Raw genomic sequence first — 23,410 nt, forward strand, 5'->3', positions numbered from 1 at the left:
TCATTTTGATTCATGACATGATGGCAAACACATCATAGCCAAGTAATCCAATGGCTTCCTTCTGCCTTCTTTATGTGCCAGTGAACGGCAAGCACCACACTGACCCCTGGTGCCCATCAACCTGAACTGCATGACTGTCAATATGGAGGAACCAAGCCAAGCCTAAAACCAGTCAGGCTACAGCTATGATTCAACTGACTATTCTGTAGTAAATGTTGAAGGCTGTGTGATAAATTAATCGTGCATTCAAGATTTACCTAAATTCCTCACCTAATAAGGAAATAATTTATGTCATAAACCACCATATAATATCCAATACTTTATGACATAAGTGTCTCACACATTGAATGGATTAATACAACTTGAAAAGGTATTTCAGGAAGGGCATTATTATTGTTATTATTTGATACCCTGCATTTCAACAGTTACCATGATGCAAAACAAAGCACCTACAGTTATCTGAAAACAGAGCACTTTGTACTTGTGATTTTCTTTTTTATTTATTTTTTTTACAAAATGCTTTTTGGCAAAAGGAGAGAAAAGAATAACTTATTAAAGAAGTTATCTAAATGAAAAAAAGTACATGCAAGTCAAAACAATGACACAAAACACAGTTACTAATATTCATAAAAATAGTAGCGTTCTCATATTTTAGACTGTAGACATAAAATCATTGATATATATGTGTGTAAAATGATCTAAAATCAGAAATGTACAGTTGTGTAATTTCACAATAGATGTTTTTTTTCCCTGGTGCACAAGGCAGCAAGACACACCATAGAATGACATAGAATTACTCAACATTCATTAACACATACAGGGAGCCATTACTGCACACCAAACACAAAGAAGAACACAAAGGCATAACTGAAGCAATAAATACTAAAAGGTTAAGCAAGTTAAAGCTGATAACAAAAGCAAAATCATTTCAAAGATTAAAATTGTGCGACTTGAAGTTGGAACAGTAATTATAAAAAAGGAACTACAAGTGTCTTTCTTTTAAATGACCAGTGTCATCCTGCACACACTCCAATCCCCAGAATACTAAAATAAATGAGTTTGGTGTGTGACACTAATGAGGAGATGGCAGTAGAGCGAGCATGATTGAAAAGCTCTGACCACACAGGCCTTACAGTGTTGCAATCACAGAAAGATGGCCATCCAATGGATCTCAAGTGTCATCTCATGATATATATATTTTTTACAGGCACCCCAACAGGATGATCGACTTCAACCAGTGCCGAGGATATAACACCCCCCACTCCCACCCACCCTCGCAAAAGTCATGAACACTCTATAAATATGCATGCGGTTATCTCATTAACCGGGTACTACATTACAATTTCTGAAGAGACATTAAAGAAAATGCTGATCATGATACACAACAATATCCTTGTCCTTGGCAAATATAAAGAAAACCTACAGTAAGTTCCCCCTCAGTGTATGCAGAGAAGTGAGCTCCATATTAGAGTGCCCTGCCTCAGCTCACTTAGCATTCACACAGATTCAGTGTTGTTGCTTTTTCGTTGTTTTTTAATGCAAGTCTTAAATTGAGGAGAAGGAGAGCGAGATATTCACCACAGTGGGTGGGTGTCCAGTGCCGTATGTTTACCTGCAGGGTGATGAGTGGAGTCTCTCTCTCCCTCTCGCTCAGTCCTCTTCCTCACACCATCTCTCTACCCACGTGTCAAAGACGACTGGGAGAGTGTGTGTGTGTGTGTGCCCAGGGATGCGATGGAGCCCTTGTTTATGTTTGAACACGGCCGCCACTCCTGAGACCCGTGGCCTGGACTATGACGCACGGCGCTGCATCACCCTGCCTGCAGCAGCAGAGGAGGACCAGCAGTGCCCCACGCTCCTGTGCCTAGGAGGTGGACACACAAGCCAATGCAGTCTCTCTCTCACACACACACACCTCAAACGACTCCCAGGGGTCAGAGTCAGGCTCGTGGCATCACAGACTAATCCGGTCCACACCATGAGAGCACGGCAGGGAAGCGTTAGTGAAGGGTTCAGTCATTAAAAACACTATATATTGAAGACTGCCGTTCAGAGGCTTCACCACGTATACTGAGAGGCATGCACTAAGTAAGCCAAACAACGACACACAGATTCACACCCTGACCCACACAATTAGGCCTAGTCCTTATTTCCTGTTGTGGATTTAAAATAAATAAATAAATCAACCATCAAGCCCATTAAACTGTCCGAAAGCCACCTTTGATATAAAGTGTTATATTTATAACAGCTACTCCTCCTGTCCAGTCCCTGGTCAAACTGTCTATGGCCAGGGGGCCACACAAACGTCCCCTTTTCTCAGTACCTATGGCTTTGACTCTCACATGGCTTGTTATCCCACCTATCTTGAAAGTTTCCCTTTTTAAAAACGGCTCAGCCTCTTTACAACGCGTCTTAAAAGCACCGAGCTGCCATAAAAACCAATCCCACTCATTAAAAGGTACATTCAAATCATACGAGTGAACAATAAAAAAAAAACACAAGACTAAAAGGTGTCTGGCAGTTCAACACTGGTAAACATGCATACGTAACAATCTGCGGGGAACATCTTACGACCAGCGGGTTTTAAGAAGCAACAGTGAAATATCTCAACGATTTGACACCAATTTTGAACGTTTACGTTTTTTTGCATGAAATATACAACAGTTGTCCCCCACTCTCTTGCTAAAACATGAATGGCCAAAAAAAACAGACTTCACATATCCATTCGAAATGAGTGCATAAGCCCTTTGCCGTCAGACCACATATGGTCCTATACCGCATGTTGTGCCACAATTATAAGATCTGGCTTTTTGGATGTGATTTAAAGAGTTTTCCCTTCTTCAGTGATTCATTCAGTCACACTGGGACCCTGTAGGCGTCTTCAGTTCGGATGGTGGACGGTGGGGGTGGGGTGGGGCCCTCCGAGGCCTCTTCCCGCAGGCCGGCTCAGGGGTCGGGGTTTGGGGTCATGGTCGGCCGTAACGACGCCTGGGGCTGTGTGGTCGTGGTCGGCCGCAGCTGCGCCTGGGACTGCGTGGTCGCCGCCACTACCGCGGAGGAGGAGGAGGAAGAGGACGAGGACGAGGAAGAGCTGCGTCTGGTCTCCACCCCGGTGCTGGTCATCTTCAGCTTGCGGCGCTTGGCCAGAGGGGCGTTGTCCACGCTCTTCAGGAAGAAGCCCTCTCTCTTCCCCCTGTTGAACGCCTGTGTGGGAAAGGAAGGGCGCAGGGGGATGGGAGAAAAAGAAAAAAATTGAGTTGTAACATCATGTCAGTGTAACAATACAAGCATCTTTTTTCCCATTCAAGTACACGAGGGAAACAGAGGGACTATGTTAATAACTTGCATTAATCCCCAAGTGACCATTTCCAAAACCACGGTCCCGCTGCATTCCCAAGCTTTGAAACAAAACTCAGCCTACGGAAACACCCGACCTGAGAGTTTTGGATGGAAACTAAGGAAACAAATGAAATTGAGCCGAGCCGAGCCGTGGAGTGACCTGTACCTTGTAAGTGGCGTTGACGTAAGTGCGCACGGTGGGTCCACTGGACTCCAGCACGTCTGGGGTGCAAAGCGGGGTGGAGGAGACGTGGGACCCGCCCTGGAGCCAGCCGTTCTCCTTCAGATCGCTCAGCTTCAGACGACACTCAGGGTCCACCGTCAACAGACCTACAGCACCGGGGGTGGGAGAGACACGGCAAAGCAGATCACAACAGAGGCAAGGGGATGGGCAGAACGGGAGAAATATGAGAGAGAGAGAGAGAGAGAGAGAGAGAGAGGTGGCTTGAAAGACTGCCATGTGAAAAGGGCTCTTTGCTGTTTAGAATAACAATGACAGCTTCTAACCTAAGGTAAGGCCAAATGACACATCTCAGCTTCCCAACTCCTGACCATTGCTGAGTGAAAACCCGAGTATGATCAGGTTGCCCATGCCAGCAGTGAAAAACTGTCAAGCACACTAACTTCAAGACACCAATTAGTGCAACTCACGCCGAGTTTGTATACGAAGAAGTGGGAGGACCTGACAATGTGTCTGAGGAAGTGTATGATTTGAGGATGTGAGAGTTAAACGGGGCTGGAAGACATTGCACAACTTACTAGTGTGTGTGTGTGTGTGGGTTTATGTTTGAGTGTGTGCCAATAACTCCTAGCCAGTTCTGCATTCATTTATCATGAGAGAATGTCAATCTGGGTCAAACACAGAGGCAAATGAGGAAGTGTCCTCCTCCGTAGCCTCCATGCCAAGAGCCTGGAGACGTGCCGGCAGGATGTCAGAGAAAAAGGTGGAGGCCTTGCCATCACCTCTTATAAGAGTGAGCACAGAGAGCCAATGAGTGTGAAAAAGTGCCCAGGTCACAGGAGTCACACCTTCGTCTGTGGCAGGGGCACAGTGCTAATTTATCAGTGTCTGGTCTGGGTGGCTTGGAGGCTTCAGTCATTCTATTGGGGGGTGGCTTGGCAGTTTTATTCACTACAAAAAATCTAGAACATTCTGTGAGTTTGTAATGTTGACCTATGGGTGTTGTATGGCCCACTTAGTTTGACCTTAGAGAGAGCAGAAAGTTAAAGACCTTTAGTTGCCCTTCTCTCCAGAACATTAAATTATGGTGTAAGAATATTAGGACTTTTTTTAAGTGCCTGATGGGTTGTGTGAAGATCTAAAGAGTCTTGATCAGTTCCCCTGTGGGCAGTCTTTAACACATGGTGCTTTGATATCCCCGCACCTCTCACAAGCTCTTTGGCCTCTTCTGACACGCCCCTCCATGCCTCTCCGTCCAATGAGAAGTCTCCCTCTTTGATCTTCTGCATGATGTCAGCCGCGTATGATGAGGTCATGCCCTTCTTTTCACTCTGGAAGGGAACCTGTCCCGACAGCATGGTGTACTGAGAAAGAAAGAAAGAAAGAAAGAAAGAAAGAAAGACACACACACACACACACTTCTTTTAGTCTTCCATGTAGAGAGTTTGCTTTCAGATATGGTAGATGAGCATGTTGATGGTTTCATTTATTTAAAATAGCTTAAGCTAAATCACACAAACTTATCACAACTGGATCCAGCAATTATTGACTATTTTATAATTAGACAGTAATGACTCGCTCAGTTGCTCGCTCCCCCTCCTCCTCCTATTCTCCAGCAGAGTAAAGAAAGTGAAGTAGAACACAGTTGATTGGCCAGAATGTGGTGGTCTGTACCAGGATGACCCCCAGGCTCCAGAGGTCGCAGGCCTGGTCGTAGCCGGACGAGTGGAAGAGCTCGGGGGCGGCGTACTGCAGGGTGAAGCAGGGCGTCTGCAGGGGGGCACTGCCCGCCGGGAACAAGCGGGCGAAGCCAAAGTCGATCACCTTCAGCACTGCGTCCTCACCCTCGCCCGCGAACAGAACGTTCTGCAAGATCAAAAACACAAAATGGAAAGGTGAGACAATGACTTAGAAATACCACAGGGTTCGCCATCCATTCAGAGTCTCCCTTCATGTTGGCTCCTCACTTCATGCTGTGTATCAATTTCGCCCTGGTTTCAAAAAAAAAAAAAAAAAAAAAAACACAAACCATCGGTTCCATCCTGACCCAGCCTCCAAAAACTCAACCTCCACACTATCCCACTTTCGTCCTACTCCCATCACCACACAGGAGAGGCCCAGAAATGCCATCCTACTCTCTACACCAGGGGTCCCCAACCTTTTTTGCACCACGGACCGGTTTAACGAGGCAATTGTTTTCACGGACCGGCTTCAAGGTGTAATTTTTCACCACTTGTAAATCATGTCATCCATTCATATTGATGTGAATCAATCAATTGCACCCGTGAGGCGAGTTTGATAGAATGGAGTCTATAAAAGCTGACATTAACGTGAAGTGGCGTTAACTTGCGACCAACACCATTGTATTACGAATGTTAAGTGCATGAAAAATACAACTCACCATAACGCTAAATCAGTTCTTGGTCTCCCTGTGCCGAAGCAGTTTTGAAGGCTTCATTGGCTTATTTGCTAGCTTGTCGCCAAATATTATACAGAGCAGACTTGTTGCGTGAGAATCACCTGTTGCGATAAACCCGTATTTTAAGTATGACTCCTAGATTGTCTGTTAAAAGAAGCTTTATGTTTTGTAGGCCGTAGGCTCCTTAGTGGGCCTTTTCAAATAAGCTCTCCAAAGATTTTAGTTTTGTACTCATTTTCGCTAGTTTTTGAGTGACGTATCACTTGAACGAGACTAAGCGTCTTGACGTGACAAGAGGCACAGGTGAATCATACGTCCTAGAAAATCCGGTCATTTTTCAAAATAAAACACCTCTCAGACGCTAATAATGAATGAGCGGAATGAATGCAATGAATATAGCGGAAATTATATAAATTATTTATTCTTTCTGTGCGGCCCGGTAACAAATGCCTCACGGACCGGTACCGGGCCGTGGCCCGGTGGTTGGGGACCACTGCTCTATACTGCTTCATTTGTGTCAGTGAGACCCACCACCACCACCACCACCATCATCTCAGTGTTCCTGACTAGCGACACATTCATGCAGAGCCAGAGCAACACATGCACTAACGACGAGGGACCTAAATGAATAATAGATGACGTCAGCCGCTGAGGAGCTAACATGACAAACATGCCACCGGCACAGAGTCCCTGGTTACCAACACATTACAGTCAGCCATGAGACGACAGCCATGAGGCGCAATAGAAAGAGACACACACACACACACACACACACACACACACACACACACACACACACACACACACACACACAGTGGGTGCGATTCTCAGCCTTGGGAACAGACTTGTAAAGAGTTTCCGGACAGAATTTTTTATTTACAGGCACGAAGGAAGTATGTGACATTTGCACACACACACGCGCACACACACACACACACACACATTTGAGTGGTTGTTAAATCAGTCCAAAGGTGTTTCATGATAGTCATTTCTCGTGAAACACAAACCCACATTTCCGATTGTGTGAATTTTTTTTCTTACTAAACTGTTCCCTGTGGTGCCTTGAAGTCGACAGCCTATCCGGTCATTCTTATTCCAATCAAGCGAGGCGGTCTCAAACCAGTTGGCAGCCCTGGACACTGGCAGCACGCCGCCTTCCCATTCCTCTCCACTGCCAGATCCTCGCTCTCTATTTCTGACCACTGAGCACAATGAATGCGTCAACCTGCCACTGTGAAAGCACAAACATTTCTGATGCCCACCCCCATCTTGATTCAAGTGTCCTTCTGTTAGGCCTGAGTGTGTGTGTGTGTGTGTGTGTGTGTGTGTGTGTGTGTGTGTGTGTGTGTGTGTGTGTGTGTGGGTGTTTCCGCCCCCCTAGTGTGCCTGTTTGTGGAGATCACCTTCACCGGCAGTAGTAGCAGTAGATTTTCTACGGTTTTCTGAGGTTTGGCATATAAACGTCTGACACCTCTAGAATTATGCTGGTAATCTGGGAGTGAAGCGTCAATTTGTCTGGAAGCAACCTTGGAACACACCACTCATTAATGTCAGTTTTGTATTTCCTAAAAACATTTCACACATTCTGGCCTATCAAATCTGCTTGCAGAGACTTTTAACAGGGTGGAATGTCCGACCATGCCTTTGACAATCACACAATAGTAGGGATGTAACGATAAACTTGGCTCACGGTTTGATTCAATTCACAATACTATGTTAACGGTTCAATTCCTTCACGAGATAACCCTTGAAAATGAAACGATGGATTACTTTTGAATGCATTTACAATGCTGAACTGACGTTGTTTTTTGTACCATTAAACCAAATGTGATGATGGTTTGAACATAGGAGGAATTTTTTTTCAAAGCTGGATAAAAATGAATAGTCTTCAAACATAAAATAATATCACATTAAATGGGTCTGTATTAGCATACCTTAATCATAGGCGGAGATCCCGGGGGGGACGCCCCCCCCCCCCCCCCAACAAAATTGAAAAAAAGAAAAAAAAAAGTAATATAAGACAAACACACGTCGACACAAGCGGTGCTTATTATAAACTTTAAGTGTTGAAATGATCCCCCTATTCCTCAAAGAGGTTCGGTTCACATGCTGTTTCGAAAGGGCGGGGCTACAGCTCCGTGTTCCAGTCAATCTGCCCAGTACACGGTCAGATTGTGAGATTGTTTCATGTTCTCTCTCGCCTGCACTACAACAACGGCAGTACCAGTATTAACCCGACCGGTGGGCTATCGCAAGCCCCCCATCATTGAGGCAAAGGTAGTGAGTGCCTCCCCTCTGTGCTTTTTCAATGTTTTATTTCAGACCAACAAGACTGAATAGGTTCTACGCATGTGCACGTTTGCGGTTCAATTCTACAGACTTCCTGGGATTTAAACAATCATCTCCCTACGTTCACTGGATAAAGGCATTTCCCATGAGGCTTTGCTCCGACCATCCTACATTCATTTATTCACAAAAAAACAAATGAAATCGCTGGCCAATTTATATTTTTGGTCATGAAAGTTATGTAAAGTCTGAATAAAAAGAATTAGATCAAGATAGGAGGCTAAGCAAAAATCAGTAGGCTGGATTAATGAGAGTGAGTTTATCATACCATAAGTGAGATGTAGAGAGACAACAAGTGCTATATATATTGGTTGGACTACTTTCACCTTTACCAGCGGAGATCTTGGAGATTATCACGGGAACATGATCTAATTGTATTAGTTTTAACTCAATGGACGGCTCATGAACTTCACACTGCTGCAATGATGACAAAATGCCTATTTGTCAGAAAACTTTTCAGGAGAAGGAGGAGAAGATGCAACACTAGCTTGTTAGCTTGCATGCTACGTGACACCAGATAAGTTGATGATATCTCATTTCACGGGATGCGCTCGTCCGCGTGGGCTTGTGACATAACGTTTCACATCCCGTGAAATGAGGTATCATCAACTTCTCTGGTGTCACGTAGCATGCAAGCTAACAAGCTAGTGTTGTCTAGCTAACTCCGTAACTTATTAACTTCTATTAGCGCGAGAGGTAATGTTGTAAAGCGTGGCACGTGGGTGGTCTGCATCTATGCATGCAACCTACGTTATGGCCAAGCTGCATCTCCTCCTCCTTCTCCTGAAAAGTTTTCTGACAAATAGGCCTTTTGTCATCATCCTCTGATACTGTGAAGTAGGCTTCTGGCACACAGCCGACGCTCATAAACATTTGCTTCGCGTGCGCATAATTTACACGTCACCTTGTCGGCCAGGTATATCTGCAGAAATTTGTCATATCGGCAGATACCGATAATTAAGTTTTGATGCAGATATCTGCCGATACCGATGTCTTGCCGATATTATCAGGCATCCCTAGTTAAATTCCTTGTGTTATTGGTTGGGGACTGTCCACAGCATCCAATCCTCTCAGTGTCACATGCAAGTACTCACACCGAGCAACCTAACCTAACCTATATACAGTGCCCTCCACAATTATTGGCACCCTTAGTGAATGTGACCAAAACAGTCTATGAAAAAATATATCTTTGCTGTTTATCATCTTGGTCTTTCCCTCAAAATATTCACAAAAATCTTACCTTTTCATCGAAGTAAAATTCTTGAAAGAAATAATGTTTTTGACATTACATAAAATATTTTTCTCCAAAACATGGGTGCCACAATTATTGGCACCCCTAGAAAATCCTATAATTAAAATCTAACTGAAGTATATTACCAGTCATGTTTTACATTTTTGAGTTCACCTGTTTCATTAGAAACTCTTAAGTGATCAACCATGGCTTCCTACTTCACTGAGGTATAAATATGAGGTGACACATGCCAAATACCCTTAGTCATTCATCAAGATGGGAAAGACAAAAGAACTCAGTGTCAAAGTGCGACAAAAAGTTGTTGAGCTGACTTCCGGTGGCGCGAGAGTTGACATGGCAGCATAATTTCTAAGCTCCGGTATCAGCTTAATTTTTTCCCCACTCAATACTATATAGTATTCAATTATTTTGTCACAAATACAGTTGTAAGAATGAGTGCGGACAAACTCAAGAAAGTAATGACGACTACGAGAGGGCGAGAAACTGAGGTAAAGACGGGAGATGGAGAGAAGCAAGTTGAAGCATATGGCGAAAACGAAAGTCTGACCACAATTCGGGAAACAGTGAGCAAAGTCCTAGCTAAAGGAATGGAAACCCTTAGAGCCGAGCTAAAAAGTGACCTTTAGGAATTTAGTAAGTGCTTTAGGGAAGACAGTAAAAAACAAATGGACGAATTCACTTCAGAAATACACAGAAAGATCCAAGATGTGTCAGGCCAGATTGAAGAGGTAGCCGAGCGGGTTGGAGAGATAGAACATAACGTGGTGGATGCAGAGCAGTGGGACATTGGAGTTAAGGGCACGCTCACCCAGTTGCAAACAAACCAGCGGGAATTACAGGATAAAGTGACAGAAATGGAAGGCCACTCAAGACGGAATAACATCCGAATACAGTCGTGGACGAAAATGTTGGCACCCCTGCACTTCTGTCAGATAATGCACCACTACTCCCAGAAAAGTGTTGCAATTACAAATGTTTTTGTATTCACATGTTTATTTACTTAGTTTGCATTGGAAAAACACAAAAAATCTGAGAAATAATGCCAAATCTGACTTTATTCCACCTAAAACTCAAAAAAGGGCCGGACAAAATTATTGGCACCCTCAACTTTATTATAAGTAGAACACCCTTAAAAATAAAGAAATACAAATATCTGAAATCAATTGCTTCCTGTAACCATTAATGAGGTGTCTTACACCTCTCTACTGGAATTTCGGACCACTCTTCTTTTGCCAACTGTTCCAGGTCTCTCACATTTGAAGGGTGCCCTCTCCCAACTACTGATTTGAGATCATGCCCCAGTTGTGCTATGGGATTAAGATCTGGACTCATCTCGGACACTTCAGAACTCTCCAGTGCTTTTTCTTAACCATTTCTGGGTACTTTTTGAAGTGTGCTATGGGTCATTGTCCTGCTGGAAGACCCATGTCCTCTGACGGAGACCCAGCTTTCTGACACTGGGCCCTACATTGCGCCCAAAAATGATTTGGTAGTCCTCAGATTTCCTGATGCTATGCACACAGTCAAGGCATCAGGTTCCAGAAGCAGCAAAGCAACCCCAAAATATCGGTCCAGCTCCACCATATTAGCCTGTAGGGACCATGTTCTTTTCTTTGAAGGCCTCATCTGTTGTCTGTAAACTGCTTTACCAAAAAGCTCTACTTTGGTCTCATCTATCTACAGGACGTTCTCCCAGAATGATTTTGGCTTCCCCAAGAAAGTTTTGTCAAACTCAAGTCTGACTTTTTTACGTCTCTGTGTCAGCAGTGGGGACCTCTGGGTCACCTACAATAACATCGCATTTCATTCAAATGGCGACGGATAGTGCAAGCTGACACCGTTGTACCCTTTGTCTGCAGGGTAGCTTGAATTTATTTGGAAGTTGTTCTAGGTTATTTATCCACCATTCAAACAATCTTTTGTTGCATTCTGTCATCAATTTTTCTCTTCCTTCCACATCCAGGGAGGTTATCGACAATGCCATGGGCTGTAAACTTGTTGATGACACTGCGCACAGTGGACACAGGAACATTAAGATCTCTGGAGATGGACTTGTAGCCTTGAGATTGTCCATGCTTTTCTACAATTTTGGTTCTCAAGTCCTCAGACAATTCTTTGCTCTTCTTTCTTTTCCCCATGCTCAGCGCGGTATACACAGACACACAACACAAAGGTTGAGTCAACTTTGCTCCATTTTAACTGGTTGCAAATGTGATTTCTATATTACCAGCATCTGTGGCTCGCCAAAGGTGAGTTTAAATAAAGATTAAAGGAGCATTACATGCTTCAAATACAATTCTTTCTTAAGGGTGCCAATAATTTTGTCCGGCCCATTTTTGAGTTTTATGTGTAATAAAGTCAGATTTGGCATTATTTGTCAGATTTTTTGTGTTATTCCGATGCAAACTAAGTAAATAAACATGTGAATACAAAAACATTTGTAATTGCAACACTTTTCTGGGAGTAGTGGTGCATTATCTGACAGAAGTGCAGGGGTGCCAACATTTTCGTCCATGACTGTATATGGAATTCCAGAGGAGGCAGAGGGTACTTCTGCAACGTTATTTGTAGTGAACATGATCAAGACGCAACTGAGTGAGGACATCGGCCCGAACTGGAGTAGTGACCTGGGGATAGAGCGAGCACACCGCGCCCTTGCAGCGAAACCATCCACAGATGCTCCTCCACGCTCAATGGTGGTTCGTTTTCTCAAGTTCACTATCAAAGAAAGAATTCTCTATGCTGCGTGGAAGAAAGGGCTTAGCCACAATAATCAGCGAGTTTATTTCGACCATGACTATGCAGTGGCTGTCCAAAAGAAGAGGAAGGAATATGGCCCTATCAAAAAAGCCCTGAAGGAACACGGAATACGCTTCCAGACTCCACTGACCAGAATGCGAGTTCATCTAAAAACGGGTACGGTTACGTACTATAAAGCGATACAAGCAGTGGAAGATTTGAGAGGACGTGGATTCGATCTGGGCGAGATCCAGGTGAGAGAAAGGCGGCGGCTTTCACAGAGGAAACTCTGGCCAAACTACTGCCGTGGGAGGTGATTCAGGAGACCCGACCCAGAAGGGAGAAGTTCCAGCAACAGGTGAGAGAGAGACTAAAGGAGTACAGCAGGAAGGATATGGACACCCCCGAAGAGGAGAGTTGATCCCCTAACTAGTCCTCCTTTTTTTGTGATTATATTGGAACGGCTGATACCAATTGCATCGTCACAGACTGCCACAAAACTTTTTTGTTTTAGTGTTAGCTTACCGAGGGACCCCACCTAGTGGCCGCCCCTCCCTTTGTCTAAAGGTGATATGTTGCCTTTTGTGTTGGAAGCTCTGTTTAATGACTTGTATTATAGTTCCTCCCTTTTTTTCCTTTTTTTCTCTTTTCCTTCTTGTCTGAGGTCATGGAATGTACAATCACAGGATATCAACGGTATGGTTAATGCACTATCAATATTATAATGTCATGGAAAGTGAATGGCCTTAACAACCCTATAAAACACAGTAAGATGATATCCAAGGTTAAAAGGGATAGGATAAATATAGTGTTTTAGCAGGAAACTCACATGTCAGGAGATGAACATGAAAAATTTAAAAAGATGGGTTTTAGAAATACTTTTTTCTCATCATACAAAAATGGCAAAAAAAGGGGGGTTGGAATACTAATTTCAAACTCAACTCCATTTGAATTTATATCTGAAATAAGGGATAAAGAGGGCAGGTTTGTTTTGGTTAAGGGTAAAATAAACCAGAGAGAGGTGACTAACATCTACGCCCCCCCAGGGACTGAGATACCATTTTATAAAAAAGTGTTTGATCTGATTGCATCAGAGACGTATGGGACACTTATTTGTGCTGGTGATTTCAACATGCTCCTTAATCCTTCTTTAGACACAACCAATAAAAATAGGAAAAGGAACCATACTGAAAAATGTATCAATAAGGCCCTAAGAGAACTGGGACTAAATGATGTATGGAGAGCAGTAGGGGTGGGAATCTCTTGGCACCTCACGATTCGATTCGAAATCGATTCAGAGGTCAACGATTCGATTTAAAATCGATTATCGATTATCGATTTAAAATCGATTTTGTAATTTAATTTTTTTTTTTTTTTTTTTTTTTTTACACATCCATTTTATGTTGAAATGCAAGCTGCATCGACTATTGCATTGCTCATAGAAAGTCAAAATTGTGACCATTAAAAGCTTTTACTCTAATAAAGCAAATAGCGAAGGTAATTCATCTGTTGATTTTCTTCAATTTAGACTCTGAGTTGCAAACTCAAATGATTCAATAGTCAAAATGCATCGATAATCGTTTTATCGGTTTCGAATTGATATTCGATAATCAATCGATAATTGCATTTCAACATGAAATGGATGTGTAAAAAAAACGATTATCAATTTTAAACCGATAAAACGATTATCAATCCATTTCGACTTTTAAAACATTTGAGTTTGCTACTTAGAGTCTTTGCTACACTTCCTACTTTGTGTTTGATAATTAAATCAACAGATGAATTACCTTCTCTATTTTTTATGAGAGAAAAAGCTTTTCCTTGTCACAATTTTGACTTCCTATGAACAATCCAATAATCGATGCAGCTTGCATTTCAACATAAAATGGATGTGTAAAAAGATTTAAATTACAAAATCGATTATGAACTTTTCTGAATCGAGACAGAATCGTTTTAGAGAGAATCGATTAAAATCGAATAATCGATTTTTTCCCCCACCCCTAGAGAGCAGTGCATGGCTCAGAACCTGGCTACACCTTCTATTCAGGTAGACATGCAACTCACTCAAGACTAGACTATGTCTTTATGTATAACAGGGATTTGCATAGAATCAAAGATTGCAAAATAGGCCAGAGGGTTCTCTCATGCAGGAGTTCATATAACTATGCATTTGGAAGGCAGAAGGCGCAAAACACTCTGGAGATTAAACTCTGGAATGTTAAATGATACTACTTTTGTGTCAGAAATGGTAAGAGAATTAGGTATATACCTTCAAGAAAATGATAATGGGACTGTAAACCCTAGTATACTATGGGATGCGTCTAAGGCAGTCTTGAGGGGTAAGATCATAGCCTGGACAGCCTTATCAAAGAAGACAAAAGCACAACATCTGCTAAATCTAGAAGAAAAATTAAAAGACCTTGAACAAACTCACATAACCAATAAAGACCCGGTCATTATTCAACAAGTAAGAATTACTAAGCAGGATATAGATAAAATACTGAGTGAGGAGGTGGAGAAAAAAATTAGATTTTTGAAACACAGATAGTTTGAGGCTGGACCCAAAGCAGCAAAACTACTAGCTTGGAAACTCAGAAAGCAACATGCAGAAAATACAATTTATAAAATAAAAGACCCTGTCACTAACAAGACTGTTACAAATCTAGAAGAGATACAAAAAGCTTTTGAGAAATACTAAACATCCCTAAACTCCAAAAGAGACCAGGCAGACATACAGACAATAACTGAATTTCTAGATTCATTAGACCTTCCTAATATTGGCACAGAAATAAATGAAAAACTAAGACTACCTATAACAAAGGAAGAGATAGACAAAGCTATTTCAAGTTTGAATAATAATAGGTCGGCGGGAACGGACGGATACCCCCAGGAATGGTACAAATCCATGAGAGTACATTTGCTACCTCTACTGGAAATTTGCTTAAATATATATTGGAGGAGGGTTCTCCCCCGCCATCTTGGGCATTCATATCAGTTATCCCCAAGGAAGGGAAGGAAAGGATGGATTGCAAAGGGTATAGACCAATCAGTGTATTGAACGCAGACTATAAGCTTTATACTACAATCTTAACAAAAAGAATGGAAACAGCAATGCGTCACTTAATAGATGAGGACCAAACGGGATTCATCAGAGATAGACAAACACAAGATAACATCAGAAGATCTCTCCATATAATTGAAAACATTTACAAAGAACAATCCAGTGCCATCATTTTGAGTTTGGATGCGGAAAAAGCTTTTGATTCAGTCCGATGGGAGTTTCTTTATGCAGTAATGAAAAGATTTGGTTTTGGGAATACATTTATACGTGGTATTCAGGCGCTTTATTCTTCTCCAATAGCAAGGATCAAGGTTAATGGCAGCCTCTCAGATCCCATTAGTTTGGAGCGAGGATGTAGACAGGGCTGCCCTGCCAGCCCCAGTCTCTTCAACTTGTTTATTGAGCCTTTGGCCCAAGCAATAAGACAGGAGGCGAAACTGAAAGGTACTTCCATTGGAGGAGTGGAGTACAAAGTAAGCCTGTCTCCGATGATGTACTTGTCACATTGACTGACCCAGCCACTGGCCTCCCAGTTTTAATGGATATGCTGGGAACATATGGGTAATATTCAGTATTTATCCTTAATGTTAATAAAACCCAGGTTATGACATTTAATTTCACTCCTACAGTACACAGGAATTCACTAGGGATGCACCGATCCGCTTTTTTCACCTCCGATACCGATATCTGAGGTTTAGTATCGGCCGATACCGATCCGATACCGATATAAAAAAAAACAGCGCGAAAGTATGGTAACTGTGTGTATGTGTGTGACCACACGTGCGAGAGGGAGAAAAGAGGAGTGCATGACATGAGATCTTGATGTTAAGTAGCAAATGAGCAAAAAATGCACCATGTCTAGTCATCACTATCAATTCATAACATAGGATAAAAATAATCACAAATAATGTACGTTCTAACTAGGGCTAGTGTTCATATTAGTTAGCAATCATATATCCGCTAGCGTCAACCTTTACGTTACATTGTAGAGGCTCAGCATGGTGACCTGTTAATGCATTTGCTGGTTCTACTCTGTTAAAAGACCCACAATTACCAAAACTGTATTGTTTATCTCTCTTTAATGTGCATTCATCAATTTCCATTACATGACGATGCATGTGATCGTACACATGTGTGTGCCTGCAATGAGAATGGGGACTGCACTGAATTACTTTAGCATGCGTTATTGCTACACGATAACAATTACACAACTAACATTACTCGATACATATAATTGTGGACAATGACATTACACTAGGCAACATTAATCTCATTCATAGCTCATCCAGTCTAAATCTTAACAGGATGAACTCATCTTTATTACAGCGAATCAACATCAGAACATAACTAAATCTCCGCTTAGCATGCTAATCGCTACTAATAGCAACCTGCACTCATAATACTCTACCTATCACAGTCGTAACTTCATGAAACCCCTTACATTCATTATGTACGCACACAATGCCTCACATACATGTCGAAAAATGATGATTTAAGCATTGGAAATGTATAAGGCACAACTACTTTGCCACTGATGGGCGACGAACTGAACTTGTCACTATTCACCGAACTTAAATGAGCAGACAGCGTTGCTAGGCAACGTCACTATCAACAGATAGTTTTTCATACACGTTAACGTGCAGGAAGGCTATTGATGGCTGTTCTCTGGATTGTCCGCCATCGCGCCACCCTAAATCTTTGAATGTGCGTGTTTCAATATAATAACTGTCCGTTTAAAACAATGATACCGGAGCATGATATGAATTAAACAAAGCCTCGATGTAAATACATAAAATAAACATTACAAAAAAAAAAAAAAAAAAAAAAAATTTAAAATATGGATCGGCCCATTGTCACCGATACCTGATCTAGAAATGTCTTCAATATCGGTACCGATACCGATACAAATATCGGATCGGTGCATCCCTAGAATTCACCACAAAATACAAGTTCAATTGGTACTCCACCCAAATCAAATATTAAGGAATAAATTTGACTAAAGATCTGTCCCAGTTATTCAACTCTAATTACAACTGTGTAAACAAAAAAATATATGATGACCTTGATAGATGGAGCCTCCTCCCCCTGGATTTTGGCGATAGAATTAGATCAGTCAAGATGAACATCCTGCCCAGATTACTATATCTTTTCTGTCACTTCCTATAGATATTCCCCTAAAACAATTCAGAGAATGGAATAGGCATATTTTACTATTCATGTGGAATAAAAAGAGGCTAAGAGTAAAATTTTCCACACTTCAGTTACCAAAGGAAAAGGGGGGCTTGGCTCTCCCATCCTTAAAGGATTACTATACAGCCGCTCAACTAAGGCCACTTGTATGCCTGTGTAGCCCATCTTATGAAGGCAAATGGAAAGATATAGAGACATCTTTGACAGATGTCCCGATACAATCATTAAAGGGATAGTTCGGTTTTTAAGACATGAATATGTATGGCTTCCCCGTCGGCAGTGTCATGCAATCATGCATCACTTACCCCCGACAGCGTCCTGTGAGCAGAGTTCTCGTCCAGTTTTGGTCAAACCGAAAGTAGTCCGGCATGTTTCCAGACCCAGGAAAATAAAAGGTTTCTCTTCCCAAAACATTATGTGTTCAAAAGAGTGATATATTTGCATCCCAAAACCGTTGTAGTGCAAAAAGTCACACCTCGTTATCACTTGGCCCTATTTTCAATACGCTCGATACTGCAGAGTCTACGGCAGATACTACTAGAGAGTCTACCTGTTTTATTTCGCGAAAGTTGATTCGCGAAAGTTTGATTCACCAAAGTTACCTGAGAGAAACGTCCATCACAAAATAACGATGCTTTATGTCAATTTTATCAAATGTTGTCTCAGTTTTCATCGTTTTCCTGTGATGGACGTTTCTCTCAGGCAACTTTGGTGAATCAAACTTTCGCGAATCAACTTTCGCGAAATAAAACAGGTAGACTCTCTAGTAGTATCTGCCGTAGACTCTGCAGTATCGAGCGTATTGAAAATAGGGCCAAGTGATAACGAGGTGTGACTTTTTGCACTACAACGGTTTTGGGATGCAAATATATCACTCTTTTGAACACATAATGTTTTGGGAAGAGAAACCTTTTATTTTCCTGGGTCTGGAAACATGCCGGACTACTTTCGGTTTGACCAAAACTGGACGAGAACTCTGCTCACAGGACGCTGTCGGGGGTAAGTGATGCATGATTGCATGACACTGCTGACGGGGAAGCCATACATATTCATGTCTTAAAAACCGAACTATCCCTTTAATAGGTTGTTTTGACAATAATAAGGAAAAAGTGCAGACAGACAGCCAATGGGTGAACTTATCATTGAAGATATTGGCTGGTGTAGTTCAACGCTCTCAGCTTCAGAGAGAGGTAAAATTATTCAGGTGGCCTGCGTACGATCCTGACTACAAGCCGTCATTGTATGATCTCAGATATAGACAATGGGTTTATCATGGCATTAAATCTCTATGTACAATAATTAAAAACAGGGCACTTCATAGCTTTGAACATCTATGTCAGGTTTATGGGCTGAGTAAAGTGGATTTCTACAGGTATTTACAAATCTCTGATTACTTCTGTAAAGAGGTTAAGGAACCTAATCAGAGGGAATTGTCAACTGTTGTCCAGCTGTTTGTTGATGCCTATAATGGTAGGAACTGTAAAGGTATGATAAGCAGACTGAACCGTGGCATCACACCACTCAAAAAGGACTCCACAGAGTATGTGAAGCAACGATGGGAAAAATAACTGGACATTGAAATAACAGAGGACATGTGGATGAACGCTTGGAAAACACAGTCCTCTACTACTAACTCTTTTGGTTGGAGAGACTTTTGCTGGAAAAATTTGATTCGATTTTTTATCACCCCTAAACAAAAAGGTAAACAAACAGACACTCAGTTAGGGTGCTGGAGGGAATGTGGAGAAAGCATGGTAGACCACGCCCATGTGTTCTGGCTGTGCCCCTCATTCCAGATCTACTGGAAGGATGTGATAAAAGTCATTGATAAGGTTTGGGGTTTTAGTGTGGATGTAACATTCATTTATCTTTACTTGTGCCATTTCCCTGAGGGATTGTCCAAAGACGATGAATATCTTTTAAAAATTATGTTGGCAGCTGGGAAAAAGGCGATCACAAAATATTGGCTTCAGAAAGACGCTCCTACTGTGGGCACGTTTGTTGGTATTGTGAAACATTTACACCTCCTTGAACAGATGACAAATTCCATACGGCTCCAAAAAGAGATTGGAGAAAAGAGATGGGGAAAATGGTCCATTTACATAAATGACCTAGTTCTGACATTGTAAATTAACTAGCCATTCCTGACTGATTATAACTTGTACACATTGGGCCTCATTCTCGATCTTTTTCTGTCATTCTTCAGAAATGTTTCTTACACGACTTCGCAAAAACAACGCGTCCACACGAAAGCAACTCGTAACAGGTGTTTATTAATAAGGTGGAGATATTTTCTTACGTTGAACTTCCGAAGTCCGTAAAACACATTTAAGAAGTCACTTAAAAAAAAAAATGAAAATCGAAAAATGGCTACCATAAGTGTGAAGACAGGTCACGAGTAGGCGTATAAAATGCAGTAGGCTAAGTTCATGTGACAGTTCTTAGAGATTGGGTTTAGTGTTTATTTATTGATTCACTTACATTTGCAGTGTTCGTGTACATTTACATTCACATTCAGTAATTTAGCAGATGCCTTTGTACAAAGTGACGTACAAGGGAGAGAACAGTCAAGCTACGAGCAATAGAGACCTATGTAATAAATACTACCTCATAGAATCATGACTATAAATGTGAAAGCTAATTGTTTATGATACAAATATTCTCGTAATTATTATTATGTATTATTATTTTAATCCGAGGATGTCTATAGAGTTGATGTGAACGCAATCACCAACGATTTCTCACAAATTCAGCCGTTAAGCCTTTTAACACGGACAGATTTTTTAAATGTGATTCCTCAAATAACCACAAGATGGCCCGTGGAATCGCATTTGATAAGATTCCAGCAGAGTTACGACTGCTATTTTGCGTTCTGAAAGTCGTCTGAAGTTCAGAAGAAAGCACAGAAGAAAAAACTATGGAGAATGGCAAATGTTTTCCTAAATCCACTCAAGTGGAGTTCCTTCTGAAATCCTTCTGAAAGTCTTCCCAACTGCTGTCGAGAATGAGGCCCATTATCTCTATGACCTCATGTTTTTGTTTTGTTTTTTGTTTGTTTTTATTTTCAGTTTTTTCCCTTTGTAGTTTTTTCTTTAAAAACCCTTAAAAAAAGCACTATAGCACTGTGCTGTCCATGATTTTTGCCCTCTGTATTCTTCCTGTGGGTTGACAGGAATGTTCTGTAGGTCAGCTTACAGTGCTGTGTTCATAAATAAAAAGTTTAAAAAAAAAAAAAAAAAGTTGTTGAGCTGCTGAAATCCGGATTTAGGGAAATAAGAAAATATCTAAACAGTTGGAAATACCCACTTCCACAATCAGGGCAATAGTTAAGAAGTTAAAAGCGACAGGAGATGTCAGGAATCAGCCTGGAAGAGGACCTATCTGTAAATTAACCCCACGCACCGTGAGGAGGATGGTTCGACTGGTAAAAGAATCTCCAAAGATCACAGCTGGATAATTGCAGAGGTTAGTTTAGTCCTGGGGTCAGAAAGTCTCCAAACTACCATCAGACTGCACCTACATCACCACATGTTGTTTTTGAGGGTTATCAGAAAAAGGCCTCTGCTGTCAATCAACAACAAACTAAAGTGCCTATAGTTTGCCAAATGTAAGGCAGACTTTTATATTAGAGTTATATGGTCAGATGAGACCAAAATAAGGCTTCTTGGCAACAAACATCAAAGGTGGGTTTGGCGTAGACAGAAAGATAGCCATACAGAAGAGCACCCCATACCCACATTGAAGTATGGTGGCAGATCTCTGATGTTGTTGGGCTGTTTTTCTTCCAAAGGCCCTGGACATCTTGTTAGGATACATGGTATCATGTACTCCATCAAATACCAGCAGATATTAAATAAAAACCTAACAGCCCCCCTTTAGGAAGCTTAAAATGGGCCGTGGTTGGACCTCCCAGCAGGACAATGATCAGAAGCACACCTCAAAATCAACACAAAAATGGTTCACCGACAGCAGAATAAAGGTTTTGCCATGGCCATCACAGTCCCCAATAGAACCTAAACCCCATAGAAAATCTGTGGGAAGAGGTGAAGCCGAATCTGCAAATGTGTTGACCTCAGAATCTGAAGGATCTGCAGAGATACTGTATGTAGGAATGGTCTCAGGTCTGTGCCATGTGTTCACCAACCTCATCACGCATTATAGGAAGAAGAACTTGTAGCTGTTATCTTGGTAAAGGAAGGCTGCTCAAAACATTAAATTAAGGGGTGCCAATAATTGTGGCACACCTGTTTAGGAGAAAGGTATTTATTTAATGAAAAAAAAAAGTTTTCTTTCAATAATTTTATTTCAATGAAAAGGTACGATTTTTGTTAGTATTTTGAGTGAAAGACCAAGACGATAAACAGCAAACAAATATTTTTTCATAGCCTGTTTTGGGCACATTCACTAAGGGTGCCAATAATTGCGGAGGGCACTGTAGCAACTGCCCAACAACAATGCCCAACTGGCTGGTAACAGACACAACACACATGCTGCATGTTGTACCCGGGATCGGTAAAGACCCTTCTTGACAGTGCAACATGTGACGTCTGTGGCTCACAACTGTTAAACACAACAACATGACAACACTTCTGCAATATGTTCTGTTTTTGCTTCTCACTGGTGTGTAACTTCCCTGTGTGATGGCTGTGGTGGTGGCGTACCTCTGGCTTGAGGTCCCTGTGCACCACGCCGGCCTCGTGCATGAAGCTGACGGCCGACACCAGGCTGCTCATGAGCTTGCTGGCCTCCCACTCGGCGAACAGCTTCTTCCGCTTGATGCGCTCCAGCAGCTCGCCTCCACGCAGCAGCTCCATCACCAGATACATGTGGTGCTGAGGGGTGAACATGACCAATGAATAATAATAATAATAATAATAAACTTTATTTACATAGCACCTTTAATGCAAAAGAATGCAGCTCAAAGTAATTAACAGCAAATACATTACATTCTCAAAGAAATGACATGCAGTGATCCACATAAAAATAAACATCAGTTAAACACAAAAACTAGGATATAGTGCAAAAAAAATAATAATGATAATAATAATTATTAGAATTAGCATAAAAACAGTGATAGAGTGCATAAAGATGAGAAAAAGAAATGTAATACATAAAATGCATAACATAACATGAGAAATAAAACTCTTCAGAGATGTATTGAATGTAAGATTGACAAGAGATAGTGAGTACACACTGGCACATGAAAAGACTGGTGTCAGTGACCATGAAGATAATGATGATTGGTTATGTGTGTCTGTGTGTGTGTGAGTGTGTGTGAGTGTGTGAGCGTGTGAGTGTGTGTGTGAGTGTACCTGGTCGGTGTAGACTTCATGGAGTTTGACGATATTGGGATGAGACTCACACTGCCTCAGAGCTGCGATCTCCTTCTGGATCATCGCCTCCATTCTACAGAACACACGTTTATGAGACACACTGCAACACCACCAACACTCCTATCACTCTCTATATGGGCCATTCTACAGAATTGATGCAAAGTCATGTCGGATATATTTTAAAAATTTTTATGGTTTATTCCCAAAACTTTGTCCGTATGTTTTATATTGTGTTTTCAGAATGTGTTGGAATGTTTTTCCTCTTCCAAAAATTGTCACTACCGAAACATCACATTTACTATAGTAAAAAAGTATTATTATTAACCTGTTCAGATTGTGTTTCCTTCCCTTCTCTGAAGAGTATTTTTACAAATATTTCTTGAAGGTTTTCACAATGAAATCCATAGAAATGAATTTTTTAAACATTTTCAAGTTCAATTTATCTGTTTCGGTAGTGACTGCAGTGTTTCGGCAGTGACTGCACTGTTGGATGGATGTTCATTTCTCTCCCAAAATCATCCAAAAGGTGCTCTGGGCCGACCTTAAGTCC

The 23,410-nt window shown here is 41.6% G+C and overlaps 1 protein-coding gene across 1 annotated transcript in view; it reads right to left on the reverse strand.

Moving 5' to 3' along the window:
- Positions 1-510: 510 nt before the first annotated feature.
- rps6ka4 (ribosomal protein S6 kinase, polypeptide 4) overlaps positions 511-23,410 on the reverse strand; it is a 33,129-nt gene continuing 10,229 nt past the window's right edge. The window contains exons 13-18 of the mRNA XM_080847547.1: positions 22,840-22,933; positions 22,189-22,359; positions 5,195-5,386; positions 4,725-4,884; positions 3,506-3,669; positions 511-3,204 (exon numbers count right to left, since the gene is read on the reverse strand). Coding sequence (XP_080703673.1) covers positions 2,947-3,204; positions 3,506-3,669; positions 4,725-4,884; positions 5,195-5,386; positions 22,189-22,359; positions 22,840-22,933 — 1,039 coding nt within the window. The 3' untranslated portion in view covers positions 511-2,946. The remainder of the gene's footprint in view (positions 3,205-3,505; positions 3,670-4,724; positions 4,885-5,194; positions 5,387-22,188; positions 22,360-22,839; positions 22,934-23,410) is intronic.

This window comes from Sprattus sprattus (genome assembly GCF_963457725.1).
Source record: "Sprattus sprattus genome assembly, chromosome: 1".
In the NCBI taxonomy this organism is placed as follows: Eukaryota; Metazoa; Chordata; class Actinopteri; order Clupeiformes; family Clupeidae; genus Sprattus; species Sprattus sprattus.